Source organism: Fistularia commersonii, chromosome 11 (assembly GCF_037954325.1).
Source record: "Fistularia commersonii isolate RoL2024-O1a breed Wild chromosome 11, RoL_Fcom_v1.0, whole genome shotgun sequence".
NCBI classification, from domain to species: Eukaryota; Metazoa; Chordata; class Actinopteri; order Syngnathiformes; family Fistulariidae; genus Fistularia; species Fistularia commersonii.
Genome location: NC_141294.1, coordinates 7,207,965 through 7,225,069, shown reverse-complemented (window position 1 = coordinate 7,225,069; position 17,105 = coordinate 7,207,965). Strand labels below are relative to the sequence as shown.

Here is a 17,105-nt window from a genome sequence, read left to right as displayed (position 1 = left end):
CAGATTCTGTACAGGAGACACCCAGAGTCAGGAAACCTGAGATGGCTTTTCTAAATTTAGTACATTTTAAAGTGGTGCTGACTTGGCATCCAAGATAACCTGTCTCCTTCTGCCATTAGTTAATAATGCACTTGAAATGTTGCCTGGAGGGTGAGTCTGGGTGGGGATGCACATCCCAAATTCAGCAATGGTGCACATCAAGATTAACAAAATCTCAACTTCATGTGAAATTGCCTCAAATAAAATGTAAAAAAAAATCTATTGTAAAATAAAACGACCACCGTATTGAGGTTTTCTATTTGGACATAACATGATCTCAGTCTTGATGCTGGTTAACCAGATACATTTCTCCAGGAAGGGGAACCTCTGGTCTGCCCTTTCTTGCAGTAGCCCTCGGCTACCACTTGTCGTCGCTACAATTTTTTCTGCAAGTTAGCGTAGCACGGGTTTTCCGGTTCCTCTGGCAGATCAGCTGACTCTGATGCTGCTGTCAGGAGACCTCGCCAACCGAATTCAATTGCAACAATGAGAATCATCAACCCTTAGAAACACCAAAACGCCCATATTTCCCACGACCACCGGGCACATTTTCATTAAGAGGTGAGTAAAGACGATCATCATAATAGTCAACGCTGGTGTGGCTCGTTGGTGCTAGCTAGTTTGCTAACGGCTGCTAATCCCTCCTAGATTTTGCTTGACCTTAAATATCTAATAATTGGAAATACACTTTTGCTTTAATATAGTGAAATACAACTACAGTCTGCTGAATGGGGCATTGATTAATTTTATTTGGTTATTTTATAAAAATTTCATTAGCTAGACAGTCAATTTGATCTCCCCTTCATTTCTATCAATAACATAACAATTAGCTTGAGTATATGAATTCAACAGTTGAAGACTTAGTACTTTCTATGATGCACCCCAACAAGTGTTCATTTGATGTATTCAATGTTAAAATTAGGGGGAAAAAAGGAAATGCAGGAAATAGTCTTAAGAGGGTTTTTTGTACTAGTTTTCTCCAGCTGCATCAGAATTGCAATCATGACAGAGTTCTGGCTGATCTCTGCTCCGGGAGAAAAAACCTGCCAGCAAACATGGGACAAAATGATGGCAGCAACGACAAGAACCAACAACCTTTCCACCAACCACAAGTTCAGCATCCCAGATCTCAAGGTCAGGACGAATGTATCTGCTTCCCTACTCTTCCGCATTGTAGCACATACTAATACAAAGTGATATTCAATTTTTGGATTTAATGGTCAAGGTCATGGTAAAAGCGATACTCCATTGTCCACTACTCATAATCATTTTGTAGTTAATTCGATTATTATTTGGCATAAAGCAAAATCACAATACATTACACTCACCTTTTGTATCCACTGTCAAGAGTAAGCTGACTGTAGGTATGGGACGTTTTCAAACAGATCCAATATTTGCATGTTGAAGTGGTATTGGCGCAAACTTCTCATCCAGTGCAGCTCAGCTTGTCTGGTTTGGTTCCTCTCTGTGCTGAAGGTGTAGTAACCCTGCTGACCTTGCTGCCACATACAGCCGCACAGTTCTCGTGGAACTGTTGGCAATGCATGAGTGGCTCCGGACAATAAGGCGCCATCCTAAGCGCACCGGGCCCCCTGGATGTCTTTCTAGGCTGATCGAGCCTCAGAAGTCACTGTTCAAACACAACCCGGCTGACCTTTGCTTCAAAATGACCCCAACTCACCGCATTGATAAATCAAAAGTCATAATCTGGTGATGTTTATTTTTCTCTGTCTTTGTCCAAACACAGGTTGGAACACTGGATGTCTTGGTTGGGCTGTCAGATGAACTGGCCAAATTAGATTCCTTTGTTGAAGGGTAGGCTGTTTGCTATATCACAACTTGGACCTTAGAAATTCTTTTCCTATGTAGGTATTATTTCCTCTGTTAAAAAAAAAAAAATACATGCATTATTAGTATAATGATACAAGTAAACATCCTGGAAAAAAACAAGAAAAGCCTGAAAACCAGTCATCTAATTTTACAATCATGGAAAAAAAAGAGACTAATTGAAAAATGATTAAATCTCCCCTCAGCAGGTCAGCCTTGCCATCTGAACATTATGTAGCTCAAGTTGCAATGGAAACAGAGCATGTTGAAAGCTAAGTGTAATATTGAAATCAATTTTTCCCTTAAAATGGAACCCAGTGTTTTTTTGGAGTGAAGAGCTGCCAGCTAGAATGTCACTCGAATATCTATTGGGAAAAGGTTAGCTGAAAGAGAGTCTTTAGAAAGGAATGGGAACACTTAAAGACACGTGAGGCAAGGCAGAATGATGCTAAAAGCAATTTAAGAATGAAACACCAAAAATTGCAGTCCCGCACTAAAGGCACTTTTTAAGTATGTTGACATTATCAATTAAAACTTGGACTGATAACTTCTCTGTTTGTGACTGGAGTAAGGGGTCAGTGCTCAGTTCATTACCAGTTATGTCCATCAGTAATTAGTTGTACTCTGTGTCTTTTAAGATTCTGGACCTGAGATGTCCTCTTGACCTGTGTAACATTCCCAACTCTGATGCAGTCGGTTCACTATCCCCTAATCCTGTCCCTTCCCTTGAAACGTTGAGGAATTTCACAGAGCCCTCGCAGTCTAAACTTGGCAATTTACAGTTGGGTGACACACCAACACTTCTTTCTTTAGTCATATTTATACTCAATGACTTACTTGCGGCAAGTATGTTTGAATGTCATTTATAGTCTTTTGGAAATATTGACATTCAGATCTTGCACACTGCCATGACTGTGACAGACCTTTTTGGCTTGCTCTGTAGATATTTCCACGCATATGTGAAAAAGGCCAACCATACAACATGAAATGACTGTCTTCGGTCCCTTTCATTGTGAAGTTCCCATCCAGGACGTATGAGAAATGAGACCAATGAAATCCATATCTACTGGTTTGAATTAATTCTTAAGGTTTTGATGTAATTTTTTTTTTTTTTAATAATATTTAAAATTATAAAATGTTGAGTCTTTTCTTGCTTTCTCTTCTGTTTGATGTGATCCGCAACTGTGTGGTTAAAAAACCTTTTACCCCAAAAGAGCCGACATGTAATAAATTGCCCTGTCAGACTCCTGCCTTAGCGTGTCCATGTGAGACTTTTTGATGTGTGTGTGCATGTTTGTGCTTGATTTGGGGGGTAAGGTCATACTGGTCGTGTGAGCACACTGTATGCTGGGTGAAAGTGTGATTTACACTGCTTCGTACATGCAGTTTATGTTACCACGGTGTATTTTCCTTTTTTCCTGGCTGTTCACAGTGTGGTGAAAAAGGTGGCTCAGTACATGGCCGATGTGCTGGAAGATAGTAGAGACAAAGTACAAGAAAACCTGCTAGCCAACGGAGGTAAGATAATGGTTAGAACTCAAGTCATTTGGTTTAGAATAGCCACTTGATATGGTAGACTACAAAAAAGTTCAGATGAGCAGAAGATTTATCAAAAACATTATGAATGAAAAACAGGCAATTTGACATCATCACAGCATGAGAAACAGTCTATTCAAAGAGCCATCCGTCGGTTGTTGGTTGTTGGTTTCTTTTTCTCTGCTGGAGGTTTATGGTAGTGTTGTTGGGAAGAGTAGCTAAATCAAGATCAAATCATCACTAAGATTTCAAGTTCAATTTAAGACTAAGACTTTTTGGAGGCACAACCAGTTTAGCCTGGTGAGACAGACGCAAGACTACTTCCATATTGCATGACAGACTTACGGTAAAACATGAGGTTAACGTGCAAACCTATAGGCATAGCTCTTATTGATCAGAGGGAGTTGCACTCCTTTCAAAAGTAAAGATGTACATTAAGTTGAGGTTATATGTTGTTCAGACTACTGTGGTTGTTATTCAAACAACAGATCGTAGCCTGACAAGTCCTTGGTTTGGTTCTGTTTGGCAGTCGATCTTGTCACCTACATCACAAGATTCCAGTGGGACATGGCAAAATACCCCATCAAGCAGTCACTAAAAAACATCTCTGAAATCATCTCAAAGGTGGGTCTGTTAGTTTTCAGCAAAGCACTGGCATTTTTACATGAACAGAGAGGTCGCCCGGCAAGCCGATTCATTTGACAAACACAAATTTCATTTGGACTTTGGAATTCATATCTGGATCCCCTCTTGTAAACTTGATTTCAGAGCTGTTGGGAAATAATGAGGTAAATAATGGACAACTGCTTGATTTGACAAAAATATTGGCCGTTAGTTACTACCTGTGTACCTGTAATTTTTCACTCTTTTATTGAGTGACTTGCAAGGTATGTTTACTTAAAATGAACATAGCACACTTCAAGCTACCAATACAAGATACAGTGTGTGGTGGACTTCTGTCAGGAAGAAGCATGTAGTCCTGGCTGCTTTGGTCCAGTCGTACAGGTTGCTGTGCTTTGAAGGGTGTTATGTCAGAAATGCAAAAGTCACAGTGTCACTGTATCATATTCCTCTTTTTTAATTGTTGTTTTTTACCTTGTACAGCAAGTAACACAGATCGACAATGATTTGAAGACCAGAGCATCAGCTTACAACAACTTGAAGGGAAACCTGCAGAACTTAGAAAGGAAAAATGCGTAAGTATAAAAGAGGTTGTAAGGATATCTTTTTCATGTCCTGTGAAAAAAATTATCTGACCCTTGAAGGTTTGCTGATTCTAATTTTTTGAATAGTTGAGCCATTGGCAAACAATTAATAACTCTAAAGAAATTAAGGTTGTGCATAGTAAAAAAAAAAAAAAAAAACAGAATTCTGATTTTCTGATTAATGTTATGGTGGCTGCTAGATTTGCTCATTCTTTTGAAGATGCTTCAAAAAGTAAACCTTGTCCAGCAGCCACAAAATCTCAGTGAGCTCCATGACTAGAATGACTGAGAATCTTTACAAATATTTTCCTACTAATGGATATCAACAACAGAGTTGCTGCCGATTCACTTTATTTTTTGAAATTCATCATGATTTATCATTATGAGAGTTGTCATAAATAATGGTCAGGTCTGCAGAGGCCAAACAACTTTAGTTCATGTGCTATCAATTAGCTCTTATAGAAATGAATGGAGGACCCGCTACCCCTGCTTTATCCAGTTAATATTCCATACTGATGAGCAGAACCTGCTTCCTGTGTGGAAATCAAGAGTTTATTACGAGAACAAAAACAGAACAGTTCTAAATCAAGGTGATGACACTATATATAATTAAAAGCATTGTATCAATATGTTTTTGTATCATTTCTTTGTCTTTTGCCAGGAATCTGGCACACATGACTTTTACAAGGAAATGTTGACCAGCTGCTAGAAGTACTTCCTCATTTCACATTTACTGTAACAAAGACAAAATCTAACCTCGTGAGTCCATGAGCCAGGGTCCGTCACTGCTTTGGTTTTCACAACCATGTTAGATGTGAAAAACAACAGCAAAACCAAAAAACAAATAAAAACTTGTTTATAGATTGCATATTGTATTTTGTATTGTATTTGTAGATCAGTGGGGCAAATTCTCATGTCTTCCTGGCTAATACTCAGTCAAACTGTGTGACCGTACCAGCACTGTCTCTACCCCTTTTTCACTCAGTCGGTTATATTGTAACACTGCAACTTTGCCACTAGAGGGAGCCTGCTGACTAGGAGCCTGGCTGATATCGTCAAAAAGGATGATTTTGTGCTTGACTCCGAGTACCTCATTACTCTGCTGGTGGTTGTACCAAAGTAAGTACAAATGTCTTCTTACCTCAATATGGATTTTTTGCACACGGTGAATTTGGAAGGCAGTAATAATAATGTCAAAATCTAGTGCGATTTTCAACATGACCTGCTCCTTTGGAACTTTTAGAATAGCATACAGCGACTGGCAGAAAACATACGAAACACTTGCTGAGATGGTGGTACCCCGATCCTCAAAGTAAGTGATTTCATTAAAATTCAGTGTTGAATGGAACGGACGCTTTGTCTGTGCTCCGTCCTGTTTTCTTGCATGAGGTTGATTGCGTAAGGTATTCAGGGATCCTGACAAGGTAAATGGATGAATTTTCCATTGTTTTCTTTAAAGCGGTATAAAACCCCTTTTTCTTCCAGTCTGCTCTATGAAGACAATGACAGTGGGTTGTTCAGCGTCACTCTATTTAGGAAAGCCATTGATGACTTCAAACACAAAGCCAGAGAGAGCAAGTATGTTGTTGCACTTTATGCTGAGAGTTAAAGTGGCCATTATATTAAACTCTACACAAAAAATTCAGTGTCTAAAAGTGGGAGAATCCAGAATTTGAGTCTAAACCTTCACATCAAAATCAGTTGAACATGTTTTTTTTTTTCTTACCTGCACCATATTTAGGTTCACAGTTAGAGACTTCCAATACAATGAAGAGGAGTTAAAGGCAGACAAAGAGGAAATGACGCGACTGTCAACAGACAAGAAAAAACAATTTGTGAGTATAGACATCATATGTCTTATGCTCATCTATTCAGATATACCTCTGGGGTTTAGAAAAACTGATACATTTATTTGGCATATTATAACATGAGACCATTAATCCTCATTTAAGGGTAAAAAAACTGTTATTGCTGCTGATAAAACACATAATTAAAGGAAACACATGAAATAGCCGGTGTGTTCAAGTGACTGGAATTTCCTATTTTCCTGCCATAGGGCCCGCTTGTTCGATGGCTGAAAGTGAACTTCAGTGAGGCCTTCATTGCCTGGATCCACATCAAGGCGCTGAGGGTCTTTGTGGAATCAGTTTTAAGGTGCCGACACTGAACACAGCTAAAGCATCATACCTTGCATCTAAATTCAACTGTTTTTTCAGTCCTTAGAACCATTTAAGTGTATGTAGCTGTTTTAAAGTATCTGTATCTGTAAAGTAACTGTATTTAAACTCCCCTTTCCCTCAGATACGGGTTGCCAGTCAATTTTCAGGCCATGCTGCTGCAACCTAACAAAAAGACCATGAAGAAGCTGCGCGAAGTGCTCAATGATCTGTACAAACACCTGGATAGCAGTGCCGCTGCAATCATTGATGTGAGTACCTCAATAATACTATTCAGATTATACTCTCCGTTTATATCTTCTATTCAAGTCATGGTCCAGCCCTTAAAAAATTTCAGTGGAGCCTTTGCGATAGGGGGGAGTTGAGTGTTTTTGGAGTAGGAAATGAATAAATGCATAAGGCCTACCCTTGTTTTATATATTTGGAAATCATGTCTGAGTTTCATTCTGGTCAAAATGAACTTATGTGGAAGCTGCAGTAACATACATAAGGACACCCAATGTCACAGTTTAAAAACAACCAATCAGCTCCAACAATAAAAGGAGAAATTAGCTGATGATATAAGTTGTTGACAATCTACAGAGCAAATCAAAATTTTGCCTTGTGGGCAGAGGTTTTTTTTTTTTATTGTTGATTTAAATATCCCCTGCTCTTTTCAATTTCAGACCATTTATGGTGTGATAATATGTATGTGATGCAGTTTTTCATTGTCGTCTTTATTTTCTGCCAAATAAAGTCTTGCCCAAGTGTTGGCTATCAGTTTATTAAATTTGGTTATAAGCATGGTATAGGTGTTAGTATTTGCATTATTAATGAGTCAAGTGAACAAGATATTTATCTCTTAAGTCCAGGAACATTGCATCCTGGTCATGCCTGAACAATTTTAAAATTGATTTCAGATATCTCTTGGCAGTTCACAGCCACACCTATAGTACAACCAATCAATGGGCAGGAAACAGCTATTCAGAGAAAGAAGTGTGCCTAATCGGACAATCGATCAGAGTAACTGAATGTGTGATCCAGGGCTAAAACTCAGAAAATCCGAGGGCTGAATACTTTAAGCTGATGCTGTCAAAGTTCGAGGAAACAATTATCCCTCCAACAAATGCTTTATGCCTGTGTTATTAAAGTTCAAATAAATTAACTGTCACAGTAGTTTAGTCAACTCCAGAGGCAGATGTGTACCTCCAGGAGCGTTTATAGCCACGGTAGCCTTTGGTTAGGAGCAGCTGACAAAGGAAGGAAACAGTTTTGGTTAGTAAATGAGCCCCTTTTACCATGAAGTTTAAATATCATAGAGTGGATTGGACTCCGGGAGATATAGGTTTAGATTTGTGCATTCTTTGATTTTGGGTAGAGACACAGAAATTTGAAATTGCAACTCACACACATTTCTCTTCTTTTTTTTCTTTTTCTTTTTTTTTTTCATTTATTCTTTCCTGTAGTCGGCAATGGACATCCCAGGCTTGAACCTGAGCCAGCAGGAGTATTATCCTTACGTCTACTACAAGATTGATTGCAACCTTTTAGACTTCAAAGTATAACATTTTATTTTTCTGTTTTACATTGATTAAGTTATGAGCCCTCCCGCTAACTGCCCCTGCTATCTGCCCTCTCCATCACCCCATGCCCTGCTATCTGTCCTCTGTCGTCGCTGCTGCTTCAAAGATGATGCTGCATGTTCATTCCCTGTGGTCTAAAGGCTCATTGCCATGCTTGCATCACTTCTACAACTAAGGGACGAAATGATTTTTTTAAAGAGTTCTGTTTACAGTTTATTTTTCTTTTCAACTCAAGAATTTTTTGGGGGGATGTGGATGTGGAAAAAAAAATCACAAGCCGAATAGAGCTGTAATTCCATATGTGCTGTATTCCACAGGTGATTATTGAAAACTGCAACTTTTGTTTGTTTTATTTTCACATGTGGGCAATTTCATTACTGTACCCATGGCAATCGAATCTGCTATAGGTCACATTTGCTGATGTTGTGCAACAAAGATGTACTGAGTGTGTTTTTCTGTGTATGTTTACTGTCTAAAGAGATCTAAATGTGAGCGTTGTTTAAGCTGTGGACTGAGCACTTGTGATTGATGATTAAATTTTATGAAATGTGTGGGAAACAGTGAATTGATTAACAAACTTGACATTTGAGTTGATAAGCGTGTGGGAAATGAAAACAAGATGACACATCTGTGCGTCTAATAAATAGAAAGTTATGAGCCTGGTGATGATACATGATCATTTGCAGTAACACTTTGTAATTCAAACAAAGAAAATGTCAAGAATCAACAAAGTAACAATAAAATGCAGAAAAGAAATAGGCACCAAGAGCTAGAGACGGGGTTTTAGACTGAGCAACGCATGAAGTGACAGTTTCTGAAAATTAAATATGATAAGGAATCATGCAAGTTACAGGTAGTGTGGCTACAAAAAAAAAAGAGTTAAAGGAAGGGGCATGTGAAGATACGCCCCCACATTATTTCAATATCTGTAGAAAATAAAAGGTTGGGACACATGACCCTTGTAGAGAGTACACCCCAGAATACACAAATATAAATCACCGCAAAATCTGAACTAACAAACTACTAAATAGAAACAGGAAATGCTGTTTGATGGTAAAACGACAATTACTGCTTCAGATCTAAATCCTCAGACAGCAGAACATTTTGGATCATTTTAGACACATTTACAACCTAGAGGACCACCCTCTAGGTCACTATAAGACATTTGATGGTATTTTCTAAGAAGGTAGGCAAATTTACTAGCCTTTCTGAGATAATCAGTCTGTGGATTTTTAACAGCAGCCCCATCCTCCCTTGAATTTTAGAGTATATTTTACATTTTATATAAAATTTCCTATATTTTATTTTTTTTCGGGGGGTGGGGGTATGTACATGATATATATACATAACCAAAATCCTCAGAGAATTGCTTTTTATTACAAAACAAACATCATGAAAACATGATATTGACTGGAAAATGGAGATGTGTGGTGGAGTGAAAGAGGACATGAAGTTAGTTGATGGAAGAACCCACACTGGAGATGTGTGTTGTGCTCAGAAAATATACCGATTAGAGGTTTGACGCTCTGGTTTGACTGGCCCTGGTTTCATGGATGGAGAGAGAGAAGGAGAGAGAGAGAGAGATCATGTGATTACGAAAAGAGCTTTGGTTTGGGGCCGTGATTTGAGACACACGGAATGCAGACGTCATGTGACTGACTTCTGGTACCGGACCCTGGACGCGTCGCACGGGAGCAAAATCAGCCTCCGTTCGACTCGGGGGGTGGGGGGAGCGGGGAAGGACTGCATCCATGCCTCCCGGTCCCCGCTCACAGATCCGTCAGGAACCGCGCTCCTCATCACCGAGCTTCCTGAGGCCCGAGAGAATGAAAGGATGGCCGAGAGGCGATGCGGGGAAGACGGAGGGCTGACGGATGCTGCGCCTCAGCGGGAGGAGCGGCGGCAGGAGCAACAGCGCAGCATCATGACTTCCACGGAGGCTGCGGGGCCCGAGGATCTGTCTCTGGATGAGATACTGAGGCTCTACAACCAGCCCATCAACGAGGAGCAGGCTTGGGCGGTGTGTTACCAGTGCTGCCGGACTCTGGCGAGGGAGCATCGGAGTAGGAGAAGCATCGCCGTCGCCGCCGCCGCCGAGGCGTCAGCAGCGGAGGCTGCGAGGAGGATCTCCGGACCGGGGGATGTAAGGATACACAGGGACGGCTCCGTGAGGCTGCAGCACCAGGATTGTGAAGGTAACACACGATCAGATACTCCGGGTGACCCCACGGCAACTTGGATCCAGGCCAGAGCATCATTTGCATTTCAAACACAACGGCTTCTTACTGAGGCCTTTTCAAAACCACGGAGTTTTTGCAGAGGTGACCTGCAATAGAATAGTCATACACACATGATGGTGTCTTTCGATGTGCTTGATTTTCTTTTTAAGAAGGGATAGTAATCTTCCGGGATTGCTGATAAACAGAGCGATATGTTCTAACCCAGCACCCCCGGGCATCTCGATTACCCCTTGTTTTCACTGATTCCTACTTTCCCTAGTCTTTCATTAAAAAAAAAAAAAAAACCATCAAACCCAAAACAAACCTATGCTACACTGCTTCCTATCGTACACCCTGCTTCATCCCGCTCTGCCTGGCTAAATCATGTGATTACACGCCACAATGTTTGCATGGTCACCGATCAGGTCAAGTGTCAGCTGATGCCTGTGTGAATAGCAACAGGACAGGCATACGGATGTTTAGAGGATTTCATGGACTCTGGAGTGTGCAATGGCAATATGCTTCGGGAATCAGGAGTCAGAACTCGGCTGTTGGAAGTCCATTCCCACTGTCAAAATGGGAGTTTAACCTGGAAGCACTGAATCAGAAATCCAGTATCCTGAAGTCCAATATCAATGACATTGATATTGAAAACTGTTATCTGGCCAATTGCAGACTTGATTTGTCAATATTCTTTTTTTTCTTTTCCCTCTGCGTGACAGACAAAACTAAAATAGAGAACAGTCTTCATAATTATAAAAATACCAGTTTTACAATAACCCTTAAAGACCATGAAAGCACAACATACTGCTCCCTGTGTATTTTTCCAAATGGCTGACTGAATTTTACGGGTTAAAATCTTTTACTTCAAATACATTATTCACAAGTGCACATCCTCTAAACTCCACCTCGCTGATCCCTCTGTGGATCAGTGAAGTACTCCCACAGGGCTGATACGTTAACACCGGTGTCAAAACAAACTGCACGTGTCTCGTCTCACGTCAAGGCAGAACATTGTTCAGCATCTTGGCTTCTCATCAGACTCGACAGACTGCAAACAGCCAAAAGCGACGAGACACGTCACCTGCGTGGCATCTACACAACTGCCGATAGAATGTTTTTCCATCGGATAAAAGCATCGAAAGCTTTCAAAAGTAAAGACAGAGAAGCCCGGCTGCTCCTACTGCTGCTCCTACTGCTGCAGCTGCTTGTGGCCTGTAGGTCTATATGGTTAGAATGAATGGGCTATTTTTAGGAACATGGAAGCAACCACTGGGGAGGGGAGCTCAGGTAGTTTCATTTATTAAACATCACCTCCAACAGCAAAAATGCTTTGGATCTCCTGTAGTTTGACATCTGTTGTTGGCATTTTTACACATAATGTATTACATTTTTTATTACTTATCCAGGAATGGCCCTGCAGCTTAAATTCCTGTGCATTAATGAGGTACACAATAGACATGCATTTTGTCCATCGTGGCACAGAATGGAGATAGAAATGGCACTGAAAGCATCATGCACGGGAAAATGAGGAGAGGGATGTTGGTGTGCGACACATCCACTATACATGCACTGCTCTCCCTGCTACTTATAGGAGCCTGGTCTGTCTCTAAATAGCAAAACAAGCTGATTTGCTCCTGCCTTTAATACCCTGATTTGATTCACAGAATAATAGTGAGAAATCTAAAGCAAAAACAGAAAAAATGGAGGCCCTTTATAAGTCTGTTGAATTGGCTCTGATACCTTCAGGGTGAATCATGGTGAGAGTTTTGCCACCGATCTGTCTATTTTCATATTGATGGCCTGTAATAGTTGAAGTCCTGTTATAAACATGAACATGCTCATTTCACTACCCGGAGGCTGTTTAAGGGTTAACTATTTTGTTGAACTTTTATTAAAATGTGACAAAATTATGTCGCACTAACTGCATCATAATGTCAGTCAGCCAAATCCTGTTTTAACTTGAAGAAAAAGAAAAGACAAGAAAAGAAAAGAAAAAAAAGAATGAAAAAGAAAAACATGAAATATTTAATCTGAATAATGATCATAGAATGTATAGACGGTGCCCTGTTCTTCAATGTGTTTAAAATACAAATGTAGAAAGAAAGTGTATGTTCCATAGATAAAGCATTAAACCCCCCACAACATGTTTCATTTGACCATTTTTGAGTAAACAGATCCAGCCTTTCTTTGTTGACATCATAGTTGATCTTTGGGGTAGGAGAGCTGAGTAACCACTGATTTAAACATCTCTCAATCAATCGATAAATCAATCAATCAGTGATCAGTCAACCAATGAACTAGTCAATCAGTCACCTCAACACTCAATCAATCACTGCATCAATCAAGACCACATTAACAAAGGGATTTTTTAAAGATATGATAGTATGATTGTCTGCCGGATAGAATCCACAAGGCTGACGTCTTTCTGTGAAGACAGTCAGGCTCTCAGGCTATTCCTTATTCTCAGGCCATGATGTCTCACCTAGAGAGCACGGACTGGAGGACCAGAGGGATCTTGCTGTTGCATTTTTAAAATCAAAGTTAGGCAGATAGTCTTATTCTTTTTATAGTGTGCATTCAGAAGTGTATCTGGGGCACCTGACATTTGAAGTTGCATCTGAACCCCAAAACAGGAAAAGCTGAGCATTTAAAGCACCTCCATAATATGTTTTCATCATATGCTCAGCGTTGAAGATTTAACTTCGCGCTTCTCTCAACCCCTTAAGTGTCTTTTTACAAAAAAACACACACACACATACCATCATGTATGCCACAAGATTGCATTTTAAATCTGCTGATGCACCTTAAGGTCACTAGTTGATGTCAGAGGTGTTGTGATGTCGCATCACTTCCTGGTTTCAAACAAAAACGCCATTTGTTCCCAGGGTCCACTGTTAAGTTGTGTGTATGGAGCCTGCAGCGATGTTAAAGTGGGTCTTCTTTGTGAATGGAGGACATTCATGCATGACTCCTGCTCGCGTGGAATTCTGACATCATGGCACCACATGCTACTCAAACTACTGAAGTCATTTCAAATGAAACGGTTTTTAAAGCGGGTGCACTGGAAAACTAGAAAAATATTTCAATTCATCATCAAGACTGGATGACGACTAGGTTTTTTTTTTAAAGTCTTTTACATTTTAAAGTTTCTGTTCTGGGATCGTTGTGTCTGTGAAAGGTGAAAATTGAAATTCACTTACCTAACAAATGTGTTGATAGAATGTACACAGAATTTGTTTCATTCTTGGTTTTATTCGTATGGCCTTCTTCTGAAACAAGGGAATCGAAAGTGCCCCCGAAGATCATAAATGTACATCACATTAGTAACTTATATCTATATGCCATGTCGTATAAAGCCTCTTCTTTCTTATCAATTAAGGCTGAGGAGAAGGTGAAAATTAGCGATGTATTGGTGCCAGTAATGAGACAATTTGGGATTGAAAATGAGCTAGTTCAAGAAACAGAGATACGCTGCTGTAACGACACAGTTTCACACCAACTGTGAGCTAATCTGCAGTTCTCACAGGCTGTAATGGGCCTTGGAGTATTAATTGCTGCTGACATTCCCACCCAGCTGTTTTCTAAGCTAACTCAAATTCAGCTATAAACTTGCAGAATTTAATCTTATAGTGAAATAAAAAAAAAAAAAACATACAATGACATGTGTTATCTATTAAAGCTGAGAGTTTTACAGGAGATGATAAATCTGCACTCATAGCTATTCCTGTCTGGTCTGGTCTCAGAAGTTTCTCCACTCCATTTCAGAAAGACACAAATAGATCAAAATCAGCACGAATTTTAAAATAATCACATGGATCCAAACAATAAACATGTACATGTTTCTATTTCAGGACTGATACAAAAATGCATTAACTGTTAAATATATGCTTGAGTTTTTTGCGACATATTCTGGATGTAAGCTGATTTCTGTATGGATCTGCTACTTATCCCAACACTGCTCTTTTGTATCCTTACAGGTAAATACAGCCCTTGTTCGACAACAGAGGTGAGTCTCCCCCTTTGTGTTCTTATTATTACACTTATTATACATCACCACATGCAAACAGGATTTATGAATAAAATGCATACTCTTTTTGTATTGCTTGCTACTTGTAAGTGGAATTTCAGTTTCAAAATACATTCATGCATTGGCTATAACAAAATTCTTGGCACTCTAAAAGTGGAAAATGTGTACGTGTATGTGTACCTGTACTTGTATGTGATTCCACACAGGCATAAACATATATACAATTTTTTTTTTCTGACGATAGAGTCTTTTTTTTTTTTTTTTACAATATTTGGTTCAAGTGATTGATGTGTGGCCTAGTTGGTCAGAGAATGAAAACAAAGCGATGCCTTGACATCCCAGTCACGTGGAGGGATTACTTGGACAGCTACTGGTTTGGGAAAAAAAAAAGTGCAATGTTCATCCGAAAGTAACATAAGTGGAACATTAGTCATTTTAAGGGATGCGTTTGAAAGGGAATGTGGAGAGGATTGAGAGGATGATGCATGCTGTGTCAAAGCTTATTCTGTCAGCTATATGAGCCAGTTACATGAAAAATGATGACTCAGCTTGAAAAGTTCAGTTGGACGGGATGATAGAGAAACAAAACTTATCAGTAGAGTTTGTGTTGTTGCACAAATTCCTTAGTTATTGGACAGACCATTTTCTCTTTTAAAACCGAAATTCTATTTTTTTACATTATTACTTAAACAATATGTTCACGGTTGCATTTTAGAATTTGATTTCTTTGAGCTTCAAATGATTCCAGAAATTAATAAATGTAATATTACTTAAATATGATACATTAACACTGTATAAATATACATATCATATTGGATTGTGATGCACTCCTGCACCTGGTAGACTTCTCAGGAGAAATGTTGCGATGAAAAAGCCTCTAGCAGAATCCAAAGCCTGAATGTGATCCACTGTGACACCCTCGTCATATCAACCCCAAACAGTGAACTCTCAGAACAAGCATTTTCAAAATGTCATTGTCTGATTTAAGCCTTGCGTGCGTAAGCCTATACACACACATACAGACATACGCATGCACTGACACACACGCACACACTCCCCCATCTATAATATCACCAAAATACCTGGTGGATTAGTTATTCTGCTCACTTTTGCTCTTTAGGAACACTTTGCAAGATTATGTGGGTAGAATCATTTCAGCCTGCAGATGTTTCCTTGGTGACTTTCGAGGACACAGAAGCTTTTTACTGTTATTTATCTTAACAAATACCAAGTGTGTGTGACTCTATCAGATGACTCCCTGCTCATTGTAGTTGTGTCGTGTAACGCAGGGAGTTCTGAAGTAGTGCGAGACAGCTTTGGTAACAGATGCGCAGTGGCTAACTTGAGCAAACGCGCAGTCGTCAAACAGTAAGTGAAACTGTATAGACAAATCCTAGCTAAGCAGCTTTGCACCAGCGATGTGTTTTCACAATGGTGAGGCAGGCAGAGCTACGGTACGTGCAGGGTCTTGGATGTGCTCAGTGATCTACGGCACCAAAACCTGCTGCAGCTGCATCCTGCGGACGTGCACCATAAAAATTGGCTCGAGGCTGCATGAGCACCACAGTATCTACAAACAGCAGCAAGCGCTGCCAAATGACGTGCTTGAAATTGTCAGATGATGTTTTTCGTGCAGACAGTCACCTGCCTTGGAGACGTAGGATGCTGCACCGAGTTCAGTGGAAGTGCTTGACATTTGTTACTTGATTTTAATGCAGCTCGATCGTGAAATGTGAAGAATTTATTTCGCAGAACCCTCTAGCCAAGCTATCTGAACCCTCACTGGTCCCATGATCAAGTATAGCCACAGAAAGTGGTGGATTATGTTCAGCTCCATCCCCTTGTGTCAAAGTGTAACCGTGCGTGCTCACTCAAGGGCTCTGCATTGAAGCCTGTCAAGGAACTTCTAGATTATTTCCAGTGTTTAATGTAAACATCCGGTCAAGCCTACCAGAGTGAAGGTTTCAACTTTTCTGTGGCAAATAACACTTTTATCTATGGGAGTTCTGTTTTATTCTGTGCATCAAAAGGTAAAGGAGAATTGATAGAAATTTTTAAAAAGAAGGGAATCCGCAATGCAAATACAGACTTGGGTTCAGTTCTCTCAGCTCTTGAGGTGAAGGTATGTGGGCGCCACGTCTACCGGGCAGCCATGATCAGTCATATGACAGTCAGAGGTCACAGCAGCGCAGTCAGGCATAAGAACCCGGGAAAGAAATCACCTCAGGACTTGTTTTTTGCCCGAGAGGAAATAACTCTCCCCTTTCTTTCTCACAAACATTAATCTTATTGTGGGAACGAAATAGCATGTATCTGTATCTTTCTCCGTCTGCTGGTCAGTTTCCTTGATTTTTACAAGCTACTTGAGTCTGAGGAAATTTTTTACTAAGAAAATCTCATTTGGAAAATGTGTTTGCCTTCGTTATGGTGACTATTTAACTTTTTTATTATTTCTATCCAAGCTGAGGAGGACTGTTCATGTGTTTTGAAAGGTCCAGTGTGGAAGTGCT

At 39.9% G+C, this 17,105-nt stretch overlaps 2 protein-coding genes across 4 annotated transcripts in view; both read left to right on the top strand.

The window, feature by feature from the left end:
- The first annotated feature begins 460 nt into the window (after positions 1–460).
- LOC147229340 (V-type proton ATPase subunit C 1-A-like) lies at positions 461–8,897 on the top strand. Its single transcript, XM_086154768.1, has 13 exons — positions 461–600; positions 1,013–1,173; positions 1,787–1,854; positions 3,299–3,384; positions 3,932–4,026; positions 4,507–4,598; positions 5,628–5,726; positions 5,851–5,919; positions 6,093–6,185; positions 6,349–6,442; positions 6,664–6,761; positions 6,909–7,035; positions 8,230–8,897. Exons 2-13 carry the CDS (start codon positions 1,042–1,044, stop codon positions 8,326–8,328), a joined length of 1,152 nt encoding a protein of 383 aa, XP_086010894.1. The 5' UTR covers positions 461–600; positions 1,013–1,041; the 3' UTR covers positions 8,329–8,897.
- A 1,081-nt stretch (positions 8,898–9,978) lies between these two features.
- spire1b (spire-type actin nucleation factor 1b) overlaps positions 9,979–17,105 on the top strand; it is a 31,877-nt gene continuing 24,750 nt past the window's right edge. Inside the window, exons 1-2 of one of the 3 annotated variants that reach the window (XM_086154766.1) lie at positions 9,979–10,541; positions 14,546–14,574. In XM_086154766.1, coding sequence (XP_086010892.1) covers positions 10,181–10,541; positions 14,546–14,574 — 390 coding nt within the window. In that variant the 5' untranslated portion in view covers positions 9,979–10,180. The remainder of the gene's footprint in view (positions 10,542–14,545; positions 14,575–17,105) is intronic. The other 2 variants (XM_086154767.1, XM_086154765.1) reach the window with 2 other exon arrangements.

Coding starts and splice junctions, on each gene's coding strand:
- LOC147229340 (XM_086154768.1), top strand. CDS start 1,042: ATGACAGAGTTCTGGCTGATCTCTGCTCCGGGAGAAAAAACCTGCCAG. Junction 3,385..3,931: donor AAACCTGCTAGCCAACGGAG/GTAAGATAATGG, acceptor TCTGTTTGGCAG/TCGATCTTGTCACCTACATC. Junction 6,186..6,348: donor CACAAAGCCAGAGAGAGCAA/GTATGTTGTTGC, acceptor CACCATATTTAG/GTTCACAGTTAGAGACTTCC.